At 53.6% G+C, this 15,756-nt stretch overlaps 4 protein-coding genes across 4 annotated transcripts; 1 reads left to right on the top strand and 3 right to left on the bottom strand.

The window, feature by feature from the left end:
* Positions 1 to 1,359, bottom strand: N0V96_007623 (uncharacterized protein; the record flags this gene model as incomplete). Its single annotated transcript, XM_053194513.2, has 1 exon — positions 1 to 1,359. The coding sequence occupies one exon, from the start codon at positions 1,357 to 1,359 to the stop codon at positions 1 to 3; it is 1,359 nt and encodes a 452-aa protein (XP_053048009.2).
* A 3,325-nt stretch (positions 1,360 to 4,684) lies between these two features.
* LOS1 (pre-tRNA nuclear export protein) lies at positions 4,685 to 8,087 on the bottom strand (the record flags this gene model as incomplete). Its single annotated transcript, XM_053194512.2, has 3 exons — positions 4,685 to 6,204; positions 6,258 to 7,797; positions 8,076 to 8,087. 3 exons carry the CDS (start codon positions 8,085 to 8,087, stop codon positions 4,685 to 4,687), a joined length of 3,072 nt encoding a protein of 1,023 aa, XP_053048008.2.
* Positions 8,088 to 10,003: 1,916 nt separating this feature from the next.
* Positions 10,004 to 11,964, bottom strand: N0V96_007621 (uncharacterized protein; the record flags this gene model as incomplete). Its single annotated transcript, XM_065758085.1, has 3 exons — positions 10,004 to 11,109; positions 11,162 to 11,514; positions 11,570 to 11,964. 3 exons carry the CDS (start codon positions 11,962 to 11,964, stop codon positions 10,004 to 10,006), a joined length of 1,854 nt encoding a protein of 617 aa, XP_065613227.1.
* A 2,417-nt stretch (positions 11,965 to 14,381) lies between these two features.
* On the top strand, positions 14,382 to 15,364 carry SLC1 (1-acylglycerol-3-phosphate O-acyltransferase; the record flags this gene model as incomplete). Its single annotated transcript, XM_053194510.2, has 2 exons — positions 14,382 to 15,099; positions 15,168 to 15,364. 2 exons carry the CDS (start codon positions 14,382 to 14,384, stop codon positions 15,362 to 15,364), a joined length of 915 nt encoding a protein of 304 aa, XP_053048006.1.
* Positions 15,365 to 15,756: the final 392 nt, after the last annotated feature.

Genomic DNA, 15,756 nt, shown 5'->3' with positions numbered 1-15,756 from the left:
TTACAACCTTGCCGGGGCAGCATTTCCATACGGGAACACGGGAGCCGACTCCAGCCTGGCGAACCCGTACAGCTGCCCTTTGCTTTCAGCCACTCGGGCTTTCCAAGCCGTGAGGTCCTTCACCAAGCCTTCTGTCGACTTCTGATCTGACGGGTCCATGGGCTCCTCGTTGTGGCCCATCTGCAGCATCTGCGATCCCGCCATGGCAACCCCAAGACCAAAATCCTGCTCGTCGAGCAGGGGTTTGACGCAACCCTTGACGCCGTTCTCGAATATGTCCTTTGGCAACCTCGGCTCCGCACAAGCAGGCCGCCCGATGCCCACGCCATCGAGTCCAGCCTGCAAGATATCAACCATGGCGCCAACTGAGCGGACACCGCCCGTGACATAGGTCCTGGTCTTGCTCACGTGCGGCACAATCTTCTCCGCAAAGTCGAGGAAGAAGGCCTCACGGGCCCTGGTGCTCTCTCTCTTGTGGTGCCACCCAGAGCTCTCGTACGTTCCGCCGCTCAGCTCGACAAAGTCAAACTTGTGCTCCTCCAAGAGCTGGCACAGCTCTGCGGCTTCATCAGTCGTGAATCCGGACTCCTGGAACTCGACGCTGTTGATCTTGATGCCCATGACAAACCCGGGGCCCGTCCGCGCGCGGATGCTGTCGGCGACGTCGGTAATGAATCGAGCACGGTTCCGCAGCGAGCCGCCGTACACGTCCGTCCGCTTGTTCGTCGTCTGCGAGAGGAACTGCGCCATCAGATAGCCGTGTGCGCCGTGGAGCTGGAGGCCGTCAAAGCCGGCCTTTTCGAGGTACTCGGCGCAGTGCACGAAGCCTTCCGTGAGCTTCTTGATCTCCTCCAACGTCGCCGCATGCGGCTTGGCGAACGTCATGCCCCCAAAATCCGTCACCAGCTGTACGTCCGAGGCGGAGACAGGGTCCGACTGGATGGCGCTGACGACCTGACGTCCCGGGTGACCGACTTGTGCGAGGAGGAGAGAGCCTTCGGCCTTACCCGCCGCGGCTATGCGGCGCCATGTCTCGAACCGCTCGTCGCCCTCGATGGGCTGGTGCTCAAGGGAGATTGCTGGGTTTCCGGGTGCCTCGAGGTGGCCCGGGTCAATCATGACGTTGCCGGTGAGGAGGACGCCCCAGCGGCCGGTGCCCCAGTTGCGGTAGAGGTTCAGGAACTCTTCGGTGGGAGCGCCGCGCTTGGAGGCGTCGGCGACGTCCCAGGTGCAGACTCGCTCCGACATGGCGCCCTTCAAGAGGCGGTTCGGAGCGACGGCCGTCGAGAAGGGGAAGCTGAGCGGCTGGGCCAGAGGTGTCGGGTCGACATCCTGTCGGCCGGGATAACGGGGAGTCATCTCGAGATTATGCTTGCTGACGACTTTCTCTTAGTAGGTGCCTGCTCTACCGCAGACTCGTAATTCACGGGTGAAGATGCTCTTCGTGACGGTTCCAGACTCGAAGATTCGACAGCTCACTCGATTGGATGATAGCAGAGGGATGCAGACGTCTGTACTTCACTTGCGAGCCAGGCCCTACATATGGAACGACCGAACACTCGGGAGGGGGGCCTTTGACAGCACACGTGTGGATCTATATCTGTGGCCCGTCCAATTCGAAATCCATTGCGGAAAGGGTTGCGCCCATCGTGTGGATTTGGCTTGGCCCTCTGCTGGGAGTTCCGTTTCCTAGGTCTAGAATCAGGTTACAGGCAAAGGCCTCCCACGCCTCCAGGCCGCGCAGCTCTTCCGAGACGGAGGAGCAATGCCTTGGAAAATCGAATCCACTGCGGCAAAATGCATTGCTGAAGATATGCAGGTTTTGCCTCGGCATTAGAATTGGGAAGTAGGGCAACTGATTTTTGCTGTTGTCTTTTGTTTTCTTCACCCCTGTACCCCAGTTTAGGTGCCGGGCCTTGTGGGGGGATAGACCGATACGGCGAAAGCAACATCGAAGGCGGTGCGGGCCGGTCAGGGGTGTGTATAAGCTGCGGACTTTTCGTCACTTCATTTTTGCGGCGCTTGAACATGTCACCGCTCTTTGGGGTACGAATAGATTATCGAGCGGCCTACAGACCCCGTCTCGTGAGGTGGGATTGAGCTGTGTTGTCTGGTTCTCCAGCCGAAGTTTTGACGAAGCTATATCTGGGTGTTTACTAAGCCGGTGGACGCTATGTTGACAGGGTGGCTCGTCAATTTTTGCAAGGCGGATAACTTCCGGTGTCAACCACAACTCGTTCACTCAAGGCTCGTGGACCAGAAAACGGCGTAGTGCCTTTGGGTCGCAAATACCGTCTCAGTTTATATATCATCGCACGGCAGAGAAAGACGTACAGACTGACGGCGTTCGTCTGCTGAAGAAAGTTGGTCGTGAGTTGACATGAGTAGCGGGGTTGAATCGCCGTTTGGACAGCGGAACCCCTCCTGTTCCCACCGACCCCCCTTCCCCTGCTAACCGCGGTTCATCCTAGCCTTGAGATGAGGGGTGTTAGCCGGGGCCCTTTTTTCTCTTCTTTTCCCCAACGTTATAGCTGATGCTTATAAATCCGAGTTTTTGAGTCAAACAATACGGACGTGTTCCCCGTTCGTTTGCTTTGCTGAAATGGGGCCGGGTGGATGTTTAGTCGGATTGGCAAGCGTCGTTTTAAGAAGGTCGTGGCGGATTGTACTTGGGGGGGTTGTTTGTTCTGCATATTTTACGTCCAAGTCTCACCTGTATAGATGAGTGTCCATCACATCTTCGACCTTGGTACAATAGGTGGGTTATCCCAAGTGAACCGCATACCAAAGCCATGTACTGTGTAAAACTTTTGAAGCAAGATATCCTATTTACGAGCTGAAGGGATCCTAGAGTGGTTGTTAGTCAGTATCGACGTACCCCGTCTCGCTATCTAGTTGGCAAGACACGGTACACCAGATGATTGGGGCGTGCGCGTGAAGCAAGAAGTTGCGTTTTTCTACATTCAGAGTCCCAAGTTGCTAGCTTTCAAAGTTCTAAAACTGTAGAGAAGGGGGGGGCTATAAGTATTACTTAAAGGTGAGTCTAGCACATGCTTTCTAACTTACATGGACCTGTAGTTTGGGAGCTACTCGCTTGATACCGTTTCGGTTTGAATGACTTACAGTCTCCTGCCTTTCGAGGCAGTTGAAGTTTATAACATTCGGGCTTGCAAGGGTTGGTGAGCTTCATGTAGCCAGCTTCTTTCACGCACGAGTTGAAAGCTATTGTAGAAGGAGTGAGAGAAGATATCTCATTGTTGGTCTCGTACTCTCTCACACACACACTCTCTCTATCTCTATCTCTCTCTCTCTCTCTCTCTCTCTCCACCGTTGAAAATGAGACCAATAATGACCCGCGACCATTGTGATGCCTAAGTAGAAGACTCATACAAGTTCATCATTGGTAACAAACCTAGAGCCTTCGATACTGCAAATCTTGAGAGTTGAAGTCACTTTTCTGGGGGTTTTCCACATTTATATCGGGTATGCCAAGGTAGATGGATGGTCTTTCGTATTCAGTATGTGACTGGGCCGACAAGAGAAAAGCCGTGAACGTAGGCGGTTATTTTTTTTTCTTTCTCCCTTCCCTCTATTATTGAACCACGGTTCTTTGCAGAGAAATGATCCGGAGACTTTGTTAGATCTTCTGGCTCTCTTAAGCCCTCGCGAGGTTGAAGGGGAGGGTGGTTGAAGGATTATACCATGAGAGAATAAGAACGGAAAAGTTGAATAATCTAGATGTCAACATATTTAGAATGAGTAGCTACACGAAAGAAACAATCGCGAGGCAAATATGGAACCTGCTAAGTTTGCCCCCCCTTTCTCTACCGGTTTCCTCTGTGCCTCCATCCATGAGAACCTACGCGGGGCCGGGGGGTTGAGTTGAAAGCCCAAGAACCAATTCTAAAACAAGATAATCACAGGAACTCAATGTGTCACAACCCCCCCTCCTTCTCCTCTAGATTCCAATTCCAGATTGAATATAGGACTCGACGTCGATCACCGTTCCCTTACCTCACGGGGAATTCCACATCCATACTGTAATCACGGGGAATCGATCCTCAAGAAAGTTGAACTTACCAACAACACCAAACTCTCAAAACGTTTCTACATGAGAATGCCTAAGAGAGTCACGGTCAAGCCCTGTCATCAGACTCGGAATAGTTCTCGTTGACACTGTCACGTTCGTAGTGACAGAGCCGTCACAGTAGACGCAAGACGAAAATATGACCCTATTCTTGTTCCCTTCCTCAAACGTTTGCCATTATCTGATTTGTCTTTGATTCAGGGAGCAATATTGGAAAGTAACCTCTACAAGTCTGGTGGGCGCGAGACATCATCAATACCCTACCTAGCAAACAGACACACACAGCGAGCGAGAAACATAATCTTTCTTTTTGTCATTTGTGTGTCGTTTCATTTCTAATGCCTCCCTTAAAACTCCAAGGCGATGCGGCCAGTGGATATGTTAAACAAAGAAAAGTGGCCAAGATAAGAGAAGGAAGAGAGAGAGAAAGAGCGAGAGAGAAGAATCCTAATTGCCTTTCCCCCCCTTTCAATGAATCCTCCCCCTTTCCATTCATACGCTTTTAATAATGCGTTTTGCACAACATATCAGCCCCCCTCATACCACACACCCCTGACCATTGCTACCGATGCCTTACACACCATCTCCCGTCTCCATCTACCTACGGCTTTTCAGAAGCCCCTGCAGGTAACTCGAGAATCCCTTCCTATCCGTGGACGTCGACATGGACCTCAAAAAGTCGGATCCGTCGATACCCAGGTGCGGGAACAAGGATGAATGGAGGTGCTGGATAAACATCTCTCCCGTCTTGAGGTAAATGGCCTGCTCGAGGCCGGCGATCTCATTAAGCACCTGCTTGCTCTGCGCGTCGTTGTGCGGCCTAAAGTTAGGGTCCTGGAAGACTTCCCAGCAGAGCGGGTGAAATCGGTCAATCATGAAGCGGTCGAAGCCCGGGATGGTCGGGTTCGGGGAGCCGCTGGGGGCCTCTGGGTTCTCGGCGATCTTTGCGCAGTCGGGACCGCCCCAGACGACGACCATGCGTGCCAAAACGCTGAAGGCCAACCGACTGGGCCCAATGTTCTCTGCCACGAGAGTCCGGCCGAGGGTGATGACAGAGTTGATGAGCGACTCGAAGAAACCCTGGTTGGCCTCACTGATGAAAACGGACTGGAGTTCATTGTTCAGGATGACCAGCAGGAAGGACAGGTATTCCCTCCGCAACTCGCCAAGCTGGATCTCGTCGTCTGTACCGGTGACTGGTTCGGACAGGCCGGCAAAGATTCTCTGCAGCAAGGGAGTGAGAAGCATGTTCAAGACATTATAGATCTCCGTTTTGAAGCCAAAGACAATCTGGTCAAGGAGTCGTAGGAAAATAGCCATCTCGTCCTTGGAGGAGCTTTGGGACAGGAATCCCTCGATCCACTGAGGAAGCTGCGGCAGCACAGCGGATCCGAGGACGCCTAGCAACTTGGAGAAGGATGCTCGGCAAGCAGTGCGAATGTCGGTGGAGTTGTTCAACTCGCTGAGGGCAATCAAAATGGCCTCGGCAGCTCTCGAGAATTCATCAGACACAAGCTTGTCCGGGGGAGGTCGGTTCTGGACCGAGGTGCTGCCGGGCTGCCAGTCAGAGAATCCATGGGCGAGGCGACCAAGAGCCAGGATGATGTGATGTATTTGGAGAATGGCCTGGGCATCGTTTGCCTTTGCCTTTGGTAGATGGGATTCCATGTCACTGAACAAAGGATTCAACACAAGGCGGGCATAGTATGCCTGTTTGTCTGCAGGTGTGCTTCCAGTCGACGCAATGCAACCAATGGCCTCAAACAAGTAAAGCTGGCTTGTGAACAGGGCGTCTGCAGAGTGATCAGACTCATCTGACGACATGTCATCGTCTCCGTTACTCTCTGAGACCTCGGCCTTGATCGGCAGAAGGTCACTGATGGACTGAATAACAGTTTCTGCCACATTGCCGACCTGGGCTCTGAGAAATTTGACAAATCTCTGGAAGAGATACCAGGATCGTGTCTTAATGCGCACGTGGTCGTGGTGAACCAGTCGTACAAAGTTCTCCAAGACCTGGGGGATGTATTCTTGGCGAGCATCAAATACTTGCCAGTACCGGACACAGATCTCCATGTACTGGAGCAGAATCGCGGGGTGGGGGAAGTTAGCAATTCCTATAAAACAGTCAGGGGCTTGGCTCGAGTCAATGTCAAGGGAAGTCACCTACCGGACTCAACCATCTTGGTCACCATGATGGTCAGTCGTTCTGTTGCTGTGCTTGAGGGCTGGCTCTTGGTGCCCAGCCCTTGGTTAGGTAGCGCGAGTTCGCCAAACAGATACATCTCGTGGAGCGCAAGATCCAGATCTCTCCAGTCCATCTGAGACCCTTGCTGGTCAAGCGTTGTGAAGGTCTGGGAAACGAGGTTGCTGAGAACATCGATATAAAGCTCTTGGTCTACAGCAGCAACGGTCTTTTGGAGAACCTGCAGCCGCTTCCGCAGCTCCTGGAACTCGGCCTCATCCGTTTGCTCGTCTTCGTCACCCCAGTTAGAGGTCTCGTCGTAGCGCATCTTCATAATGATGGCGTTAAGAATAGGAGGAAGCATCTCCTTGTAAGAAGCAGGCAAGTTGGCGCCGACCTTTCGCAGGAGGGTAAGGAGGTCGGTCAAGGAGGGGATGACTGTCGAGCACACCTCGTCGTACTCGTCAGAGAAGAATCGGAGAAGGAAGGGTAGGAAATCGTGAAGATGTTGCTCGGACTTGGCTCTGGTGTCTTCGCTGGCCTGGCCGTCCTCGAGAGCGCGTACAATATCAGCCATGACGGTGTTGACGAGCTTAGCGACAGCCTCGGCAAGATCGGTATCGTACTGAGGTGTAGACTTGAGCTCGCTCAGAGGGGCGCTGGCGATGAGCTGGGCCACGATATCGCGCAGGTTGAGGAACGAAATCAGTTCCATCTTCTCGGGGCCCCTCATCTTCTTGCCCACGATCTCGGTGAGAGTGTCAATGGCGGCGTCCCGAACCTTGTCCTCGCTGCCAGACCGATTTGTCCGTCCAACAACAGGAAGCAATAGGTTGAGCATTTCCTGGTTTACGATCAAGGAAATGTCCATCCAGCTAATCCACTTGCCAATAACCTTGAGAATCATCTCAACAATGACATCGCTCTGGCCCGAATACTGCGCCAGCAAGTCCTTCCATGACTGAGCAATCTTCTGGACATCACGCTCTCGCAGCTGATCCTTCAGGTCGGTGTTGCGCTTCGCGTCGTTGCTGTTGCGCGTCAACAGCATGTCGGCAATCTCGTCGTGGACAGAGCCAATGATTCGTAAGTAGAGAACAACACCGGCCGTGTTGTTGGGGCTGCTGGCAATAGCCAGGAAGTCGTCGATGAAGGACTCCCAACCATCGTTGTAGAGGAAGACGAAGAGGTAGGTAAGGGTCTGCGAGAGCTTGTTCTGCAGGTGGGAGGGGTCGACCTGGTCTTGCAGGTTCTGGCTGTAGATATTGCGGACGTATTCGAGGAGGTTGTCCTTTAGCCACGAAAGGCTGTTGCGGTCGAGGCCTTGTGTGTAAATCGCATAATTAACCACTTCCAAGCAGAAGAGGCGGACGACTTCGGAAGGGCGCTGTGATCTAGTGAAGAGGGTGGTGCAGACCTGCCAGCCTTGGGGGTCGGCTCGCAGCTGGTTCAGGTAGTCGAAGGCTTGTTGCTTGAGGTTTTGATCGCTACCGACGTTGAACGCGGCCTCGACGGCGTTCTCAATCTGTGCGACGAGTGGGGTCAGCTCTGGTCCATGTGCGGCGAGGCCCATTCTCCTCCATGGCATGCCATCGTGAGAGTCCCCATTCCCATGGGCAGGCTTGGGTCACCGGAGTGAAGGCCGGCGGCGGCGGTCAGACCATGGAGGCAGCGGGCGTTGGTGGGAGGAGGGGTGATGATGGAGGTCGGAATGGCGGGGCACAAGGCCAACGATTTTGAGGCAGCCCAAGCCCAACCAGAAAGCCGCAAGGTAAATCGCAAAAGGAGGCGCTGCAAACGTACCTGAGCGTCCATGTTCAGGACGGTGTTTGCCCCCCGAAAGAGGTAGTGGGTTGTAGAAAAGGTGATCAAGAGAAGATTTAATGTGAGAAACCGTAGACGAAGACTAGTTTATTTTTTTTTTTGTTGTCGGTATCGAAATGCTGCTATAATCCTGGCAGCCCTCCAAGCTGTGCATTCAGCATTCTTGCTTGGGGTAAAAGCGGCGACGTGGAAGCTACCGAGAACTCATGGCCCGGTTCGGATCGACAGATGATAAGTAATTCGGGTATCCGTAGAACGTAAGGTGAGGTAAGGCAAGGTAGGCAGACCGAATGAGGCAGCGGATGTCGGGTTGATTGGGAGATTGTACACACACGCGAGGAGTACTTTGGTCGGAGACGAGGGGTTGGTGGATGGTTATGCCGAGGTGAAGTTGAGATGCAAACTCGGGCGAGTTGAAGTATGCAAGTGCTCGAAGCGATCGTCGGTCGGCCTCTATTATTTGCAAAAGCGGTCGATGAGGGGGAGCAAGTCTGAGAGCGAAATGAGCGGGAGAGGGAAAGAGACAAGGTGGTGCAAGGCTGAGGGGCTATCACAGCACCGCAAGACAGAAAGACTCGGCGGTGGCAGGTGGTGTCTGTCGGTGTCGGTGGGCTTTTTTTTTTTTTTTTTTTTCCCCTTCCTCCTTCCCGGTCACTGTTATTTTTACTAGGTAGGACCCTCTCGGTCAGTTTCCTCTAATCGCATGGAACCCCCAAGGCCCAAAAGTCGGTCGCTGATGTGTGCAGTGTTCACTCCTCAGTGAGTCTCGTGCACGCACACAACAAGTGGGGTCAACTCTTGGTCTGTGGGCATCTGGACAGCTGGACAGCGAACAATCTTAAACACCTCAGTCTGATTGATGCCTGTCGGCTGCACTGGATTCGACTAAAGGTGAGAAGCTAATTTCAATGAGGGGCCAAGGAAGCACAATAAATCCCACTGGACACTCCCTGTATATTGCCTGCAAGGGAGCGCCACGCTTCTTTATGGCACGTCTTTCCGCTGGCAGTCCGCCGAGGGCGGGGTTCCTGGCTTGCTGTCACTCTCCTCTTGAATCCAGCTCGGCCAAGAAGGTAATACGACAATACCTGTAATACACCACTTGTATCCGAAATGTAGTAACCCGGCAAATTATCGGCCAAGTCTATAGTTGATCCGGACAGAAACACTGCTGTTTGTGATACCTTCCAGGTTACGCCTCGGGCACTTATTAGTTAGCCTGTTCGGTAATATCGTAGAAAGATCCAGAAGCCAAACATCCCACTACAATATCCGCACCCGCAACTATTCTCCCACTGCCCCTCACCTCACCCCTCATTTTGATCATTTTGACAGTGTGCGCTCCCCCAGCCTGGGTGATCCAGGTCAGCCCTATTACAATCTACGCTAACAATCCAATGCGGTTCTCGTTCCGCCTCGACCTCAAGATTTCCCCTAAGGCAGGTCTCGGTTGCCTTGGAAACATGCCTGTGTCCCCGGGTATTTGAGCACCAAAGTCCTGTGCTGGCGTTATGAGCCTAGGTATAGCCAATGTCAACATCGTTCAACTCTGTAGGTCTGTAATCTCGAGGGTCTGGCGCAATGGATAAAAAGGCCCACAAATTGTCATAGAGGACCCTGATGCAGTTGCTCTTTGATATCGGATGAAACTGTTCTGTTGGCCTTCTAGAAGGCCCATGACATGTACAAGAGACGGTCCTACACGCTCGTCCAGTAGGAAAAAAAAAAGTGATAACCAAACGCCCATAACAAATTTTGAGACGGATAGAGACACAGCACTGTTATTACGCCCATCCAGAGTGCCATATCTGGACAAAGTCGTTCCCCCCGTAGAGGCGAGGACGAGATGGTGTTTACAAATGGGGAGAAAGCAACGAAGATCGAGGCTCTCGCAAGCAACCGAAACCTTAGCAAACCCGGACACCGCAAACCTCGACACCTTTGCCCTCAATGTAGGGCCTTCGGTCATAGTACTTGCTCATGAGTTCCTTGACAAACTCGGCATCGTGCGCGTTCCACACGTCGAGTCCCATACTCTCGAGCGTATCGCTGCCAACTCGTACCGAGCTTCGATCCGACTCGCTGTTGGTCCTCAGAGGAACATCATCGGCATCGTCCTCGTCGTCCTCGTCTTCATAGCGATCGTCCGAACTCTCCACCACATCAGCCATGACCGTCAGCATTTGTGCTGTCAAACGGTGAAAGTACGCAATCACGGCGAGCTCCGTCGTTGCTTCATCGGTCTCAGATCCAGCGGCCGGCCGGGAGACAATGGATCCAGTCGAGTCAGCCATGCCACCGGATGCCGATGACCGGGGTCTCGCATTGGGTTTTGACATGCTCGGAGTGTGGGGCGTCAGACCCAGGTCCGCCAGCAGCGCTGCATCGTGGGCCGCCTCCTCTTGTTCCTCACTCCGTGCTTGTTCACCGGCGCTCGCCCACCACATAAACCCACTATACGCCAAGGCTGTCCAACTTGATGGCTCGATAATTTTGTCCAGAGCCTCGTCGCCTTCGACACTCGAAGCCGGGAAGGCGCCAGTAGTCAGCTTAAAACTCGTTGAGGTCTCCGAACGTGGACTTTCAGCCGTCATCGGCTTCGGTGTCGTTGGTGACAACCTAGCCAAGCCGGCCTTCAGGGCACGGAACCGCCTCAGATCGCGCTGTGTTGCCTTGACAGGCGTACCGCGGGGACATTCCACAGTTGGCCAGGCCTTTTCCTTGGCGTTGGGAGCATACGGTGGCGGCATGGTGATGAGCATGTCCCACAGAGTATCCTTCATGGCCAGGATACTGTCAGTCGTGCAAGCAACCCAACCAGAGCCAGCCTCGTCAGCCAGGTCATCATTGCTGTCGACTTTTCGGCGCTTTGAAGCCTCAAAGTCTTCCATCAAAAAGGGGATATCGTGGACTCCAATTGTGAAGAGCGGCCTCAGACGTTGAGAGGACGATGTCGGAGCCAATAAATCGGCCACTGTCTGGGGAATATTTGAAAGAACAGAAATATTGTACACTTGATCGGATGTCAGTGGAGAAACTGCGAGACAGATTCCCGGTCAACATACCAAAGTTGCAAATCTCTCGTACCGGCGCATGGCACGATATTAATATGCGCCTCCTCAGCAGAGCTGCCCTGTGAATAGGGAATATGAGTGGCCCGAATGTGTCCAGCAACGTCGTCAGGCTCCATGCTGGGTGGTATGGTGAAAGTCGATGCCCGGTTGGCAGCAGGGAGGCTCCATCTGATGCAGAGCGATTGCGGTCATGGTTCGACTTTTTCGGTTGTGCGGCTTGAGAGCTGAAACTGATAGAAGGAGACTCCATCGGTGGTCGTTCTTGTTCGGCCCCTTCTTTGGCTTTGTTGTTCTCCCAATAGTCATCAAGAAGACTAGTATTTTTGCGATCTTGGGACAATTTTCTAACACATGGTCAGCAATAATATTCCTGTCCTGCTCCGACAAATGTCCACTTACGACGCGATGTCCTTTAATCCTTCCGCATGCCTCCAGGCGCGACCCAGGCGGCCGTAACTGAGGGGCACCAAGACGCCGACAGCAATCATGCGCGCATGTCGCGCCTCCTCCTCGTCACATGGAGTGTTGATGAAAGCGCTGAGACCCGCATGCTCTCCCTCGTGCACGAAGTATATCAAGTCATCGGGGACGGTGTGCAGACCGGATGGCAAGCTCTTATACTCGACGAGGCCCTCGAGTTCGATTCCAGGAGCGGATTGTTTCCAAACAATGGTATAGCCAGCTTTGACATCAAAGTCGATGAGAAAGAGGGCGGATATGGGAGGGAGCTCGGGTTGCGCATTGCCCGCCGGCAAGCGAACTGAGAGGGGGGGTGGTTCTCGGCGAGAGGGCATGTTCGGAATAGCAGCAGGCTCAAGGTCACTCTATGGCAGCAAGTAGATGCGCCAGTGACCGAGGCGCTGGTCGTTTCGGCACTGGCGGGTAGGTTTGTCGTATATGGTATCTCGACGGGCGACAGGCGACAGGCGGCAATATCGAAGATGGCTCCGCGGTTACGTGCGATATGCTCGACGAATGTCGTGCGATCAAGGTTGCGAACTCCTCGCCGTCGGGCAACAGGTACCGACGCGGAGCTCAGACAGACCCCAGGCGGACGTACCGGGTAAGGATGTTAGTCAGCTAGGTATTTCGATCATGATCGGTTATCGATAAGAACCCCTGCCATTTTGATATGCACGGGTACCCTGGTCGAGCAGCTCGGACCAACGTCCACTTTGGCCATGTCGAAGAGTACCTTAGGTAATCCATGAAGGGCAGTTTGGTATCAAGAGTCTACAATGTCTAAGGTACCTTAAGGTGACGTTCAAGTATCTATTTTGAACATAAATGTCAAGTGCAGAAAAGTCCAGGGAAAGGCTGACATTTGCGAGAGACACTTGAAACTTTCCGAATCAACCAAGCCTCGACGTAAGGCAGGTACGGAGTAAATCCAGTAAATGGAGGGGCACCGAGACAGAAGCAGTGGGTTGAATCTGAATCTAAATCTGAATCGCTGGGGAAGAGCGCTGGTCCTGACTCTGACCACATGCTTTTTTGAGCAGCGCAAAGTGACCGCATTGAAGGAGGACGACGAGGAGGGGAACATTCTCTGCCCCACCTCCACATGCCTTTTGGACGTCAGGGAGACAATCAACAGATGTACATGGAAGTTTGGACATGTTTAGGCAGCCTACCTTACCTTACCTTGAGGTAGATGCCTCCCGTCTACACTTTACACGTGCCAGGCGTGCCAGTCACCACTCCGTCTGAACTTGCCTTGTTCCCCAACCCCTTTTAACCGCCGGTTCAGATTCAAGCGGCCGCCTTACTCAAGCTAAGACATTCCAGGTACTAGCGGTGGTACAGACTACATAGTACATACGGATAGTTAGTAAGGTATTCATCTCAAAATCTCATGTCTGTCTCTACCCGGCCCCCCCTCCCCTTCCCTCGTCAGGTGTCCCGCTGGTCCGCCGTCTGCCCTTCCCAATCAGCACATGGTGGACGTTGGACGGAACAATGACATGTGCTAGTGGCCTACCGACAGGAGATCAAGGACAATCAGGTCTAGCGCCCATAACGGCCTGGTCCTGGGCATGTCCCATCCCCAACTGCCTACAAGCCTAGCCATGATTACCTTGAGGTTGACGGTGGCTTGAATGGAAGGCCACGGATTACCTATGCCTCTTAAAAGTCTTCACCTCATGGCAAAGCAAGGGACCGATTTACAGTTTAGGTGCTATATTACAAGGGCATGATTTCGGCGATTTGGACTTATCCACCTCAGCTATCGCCGGCTTTCCGAATCCCAAGTTTCCCAACGACTTGAGCCTCTGGAAGCCAAAATGACATCCCACCAAAAAAAAATATTTGTCTGGGACACGAGCCGACAGGGAACCCCACACCTTTCCTTGTAGAGTATTTTGTGGGAGTAAGCCATGCTGATGACCCCAGTCGCGACCCATGACCACAGTCACCACACACTTCGGTTGATTAACGGTTGACCAGGGCCCTTTCCTCTCAGTCTCGGCCTCTCTTCTTGTCTCTCCCCCCGCCAATCCAAAGAGCTTGAAGTGCGGTGTGCAGCACCATCCAATGCCACCAATATCCGTACTGTACAATTTACCGATCCGTCCTTGCCTGTGCCATACGGAGACCTTCCAGTGTTGCCAGTACTTTGTACTCTAACTCCGTACCCATCCCGCCACTTGGCGCTTCCCGTTTCCACTTCTTGCAGTTCTGTGACTTGTCGCATGCTGACTCTTGACTTGACTTTGGTTCCTCTTGCTGGTCCGCGCCCACCAATTCCGATTTCCCTTACATCGTCATTGCGAGTCGAGTCTCCTTCTCGTTCAACTTCCTCCCCTCCAACCTTCTCTGAGACACACATCCATACGGACACCTGGTGCTCCTATCCTCCCCCCCTGGAACATGTGTCTTCGGAAGCTGTAGCCTTGCCATCTCTTTTCTTACCTCCCCATTTCTCCTCCAAGCATCAGTACTGCCGCCTGTCATCGTTCCCCGGAGACAGAAACATCCCATCGCTTTGTCGCGCCCTTGCGACGATCCTCCGTTCCACGGCCTCAACCCCGCCTCCAAAAAGCTCCCTCCTCAACACATCCCGCCCTTCCGAGGCGCGCCCCAAAGAAGCTTAACGCACGCCCAGTCCGACTTTCTCAATCTCTTGCAAGCTTCCGCGCGCCTGTCTCCTTCTTACGCCCGTCTGCCGCCGTTCCTAATCAGCCACGCGCACCCACCACCGCCAGCAGCCATGTCGGCTTTCCTGGGCTACATATACTCCTTCTTCAAGGGTTATGCCGCCCTCGTCGTCGCCCTCTACATGCTGTCCTACGTCGTCCCCAAGGCCGCCTTTGGCGCTCGTGTCCTCGCCTCCTACATCTCGCTTGCCGTAGCGGCCGGCTGGGGTGTCTTTGCCTCCATCTTCCTGAAGCTCATCGGCGAGCAGGGCATTGCGCAATGGATGACCGGCCGGTTTTTGTACTACATCATGGCAGTCACCACGGGCGTCACCTTTGAGGTCATCGATCCCAACCACATTCTCGACAATACCCGCCCGGCTGTCTTTGTCGGCAACCACCAGACCGAACTCGACGTCTTGATGCTGGGTACCATGTTCCCCAAGTACTGCAGCGTCACTGCAAAGGCCTCGCTCAAGAAGACGCCCATTCTCGGCTGGTTCATGACCCTGAGCGGCTCCATCTTCATTGACCGCAAGAATACAAAGGATGCCAAAGATGCGATGGCCGGCGCTGCTGAGCAGATTCGCAAGAGGAATCAGAGCGTTTACATGTTCCCTGAGGGTACCCGTAGCTACGCCAAAGACCCTGTATTGCTACCCTTCAAGAAGGGCGCCTTCCACCTGGCTGTTCAGGCCGGTGTACCCATTGTACCCTGCGTTGTCGCCAACTACAGCCACGTCCTCTACCTCAAGGGCCTCATCTTCAACTCTGGAAAGATCCCCGTCAAGGGTAAGTGCTCGAGCTGTCCATGTGTCCCTCCCCAAGTGCCAAATACATGCTAACGTCAAGTCGCGCAGTCTTGGACCCCATCCCCACTACTGGCCTGACCGCTGCCGACGTCGACGAGCTCACCCGCAAGACCCGAGACCTGATGTTAGAGGAGCTCGTCAGCCTGACCGAAAAGGCCCAGGGCAGGCCCATGAAGGTCGCCCACGATGTCCCTTCCGCGAAGACGACCGGAACCGACGCCACAGATACCATCTCGGCTCTGTAAACGCCCGAGGCTTTGAGTGGGTCAAGAGCCTCGGTTCCAAAAGACACAATGTTGGAACCCTTGCCAGATCGAGGGCGGGCATCTCCAAATTAAACGCATACAGCTCGTACAAAGACAAGACGGGTCAGATGGCAACATCTCCATCACAAGAGGCTTCCAAACAGCCAAGTTCACATGGGCACGGGTAGGGCAGTTAGATTCAGGTGGGTGGGGGAAGCACGTCTTGATACCCTATAGACTGAAAGTACTTGCATTTCTCTCCTTGCTCGATTGGCCTTTTCACCAGGCCACACGGGTGTTCGGGAATCTAGACGTTCGGCATGACATGTAGATGAGATACGGCGTGCAGGCAGCATCTTGTTCAGAAATGATATTTAACGTTCACACTTACA

The sequence above is a fragment of the Colletotrichum fioriniae genome, assembly GCF_027942845.1.
Source record: "Colletotrichum fioriniae strain IMI 355084 chromosome Unknown scaffold_9, whole genome shotgun sequence".
NCBI lineage: Eukaryota > Fungi > Ascomycota > Sordariomycetes > Glomerellales > Glomerellaceae > Colletotrichum > Colletotrichum fioriniae.
The sequence above is the reverse complement of the archived record's forward strand: the minus strand, read 5'-3'. Positions and strand labels throughout refer to the sequence as shown.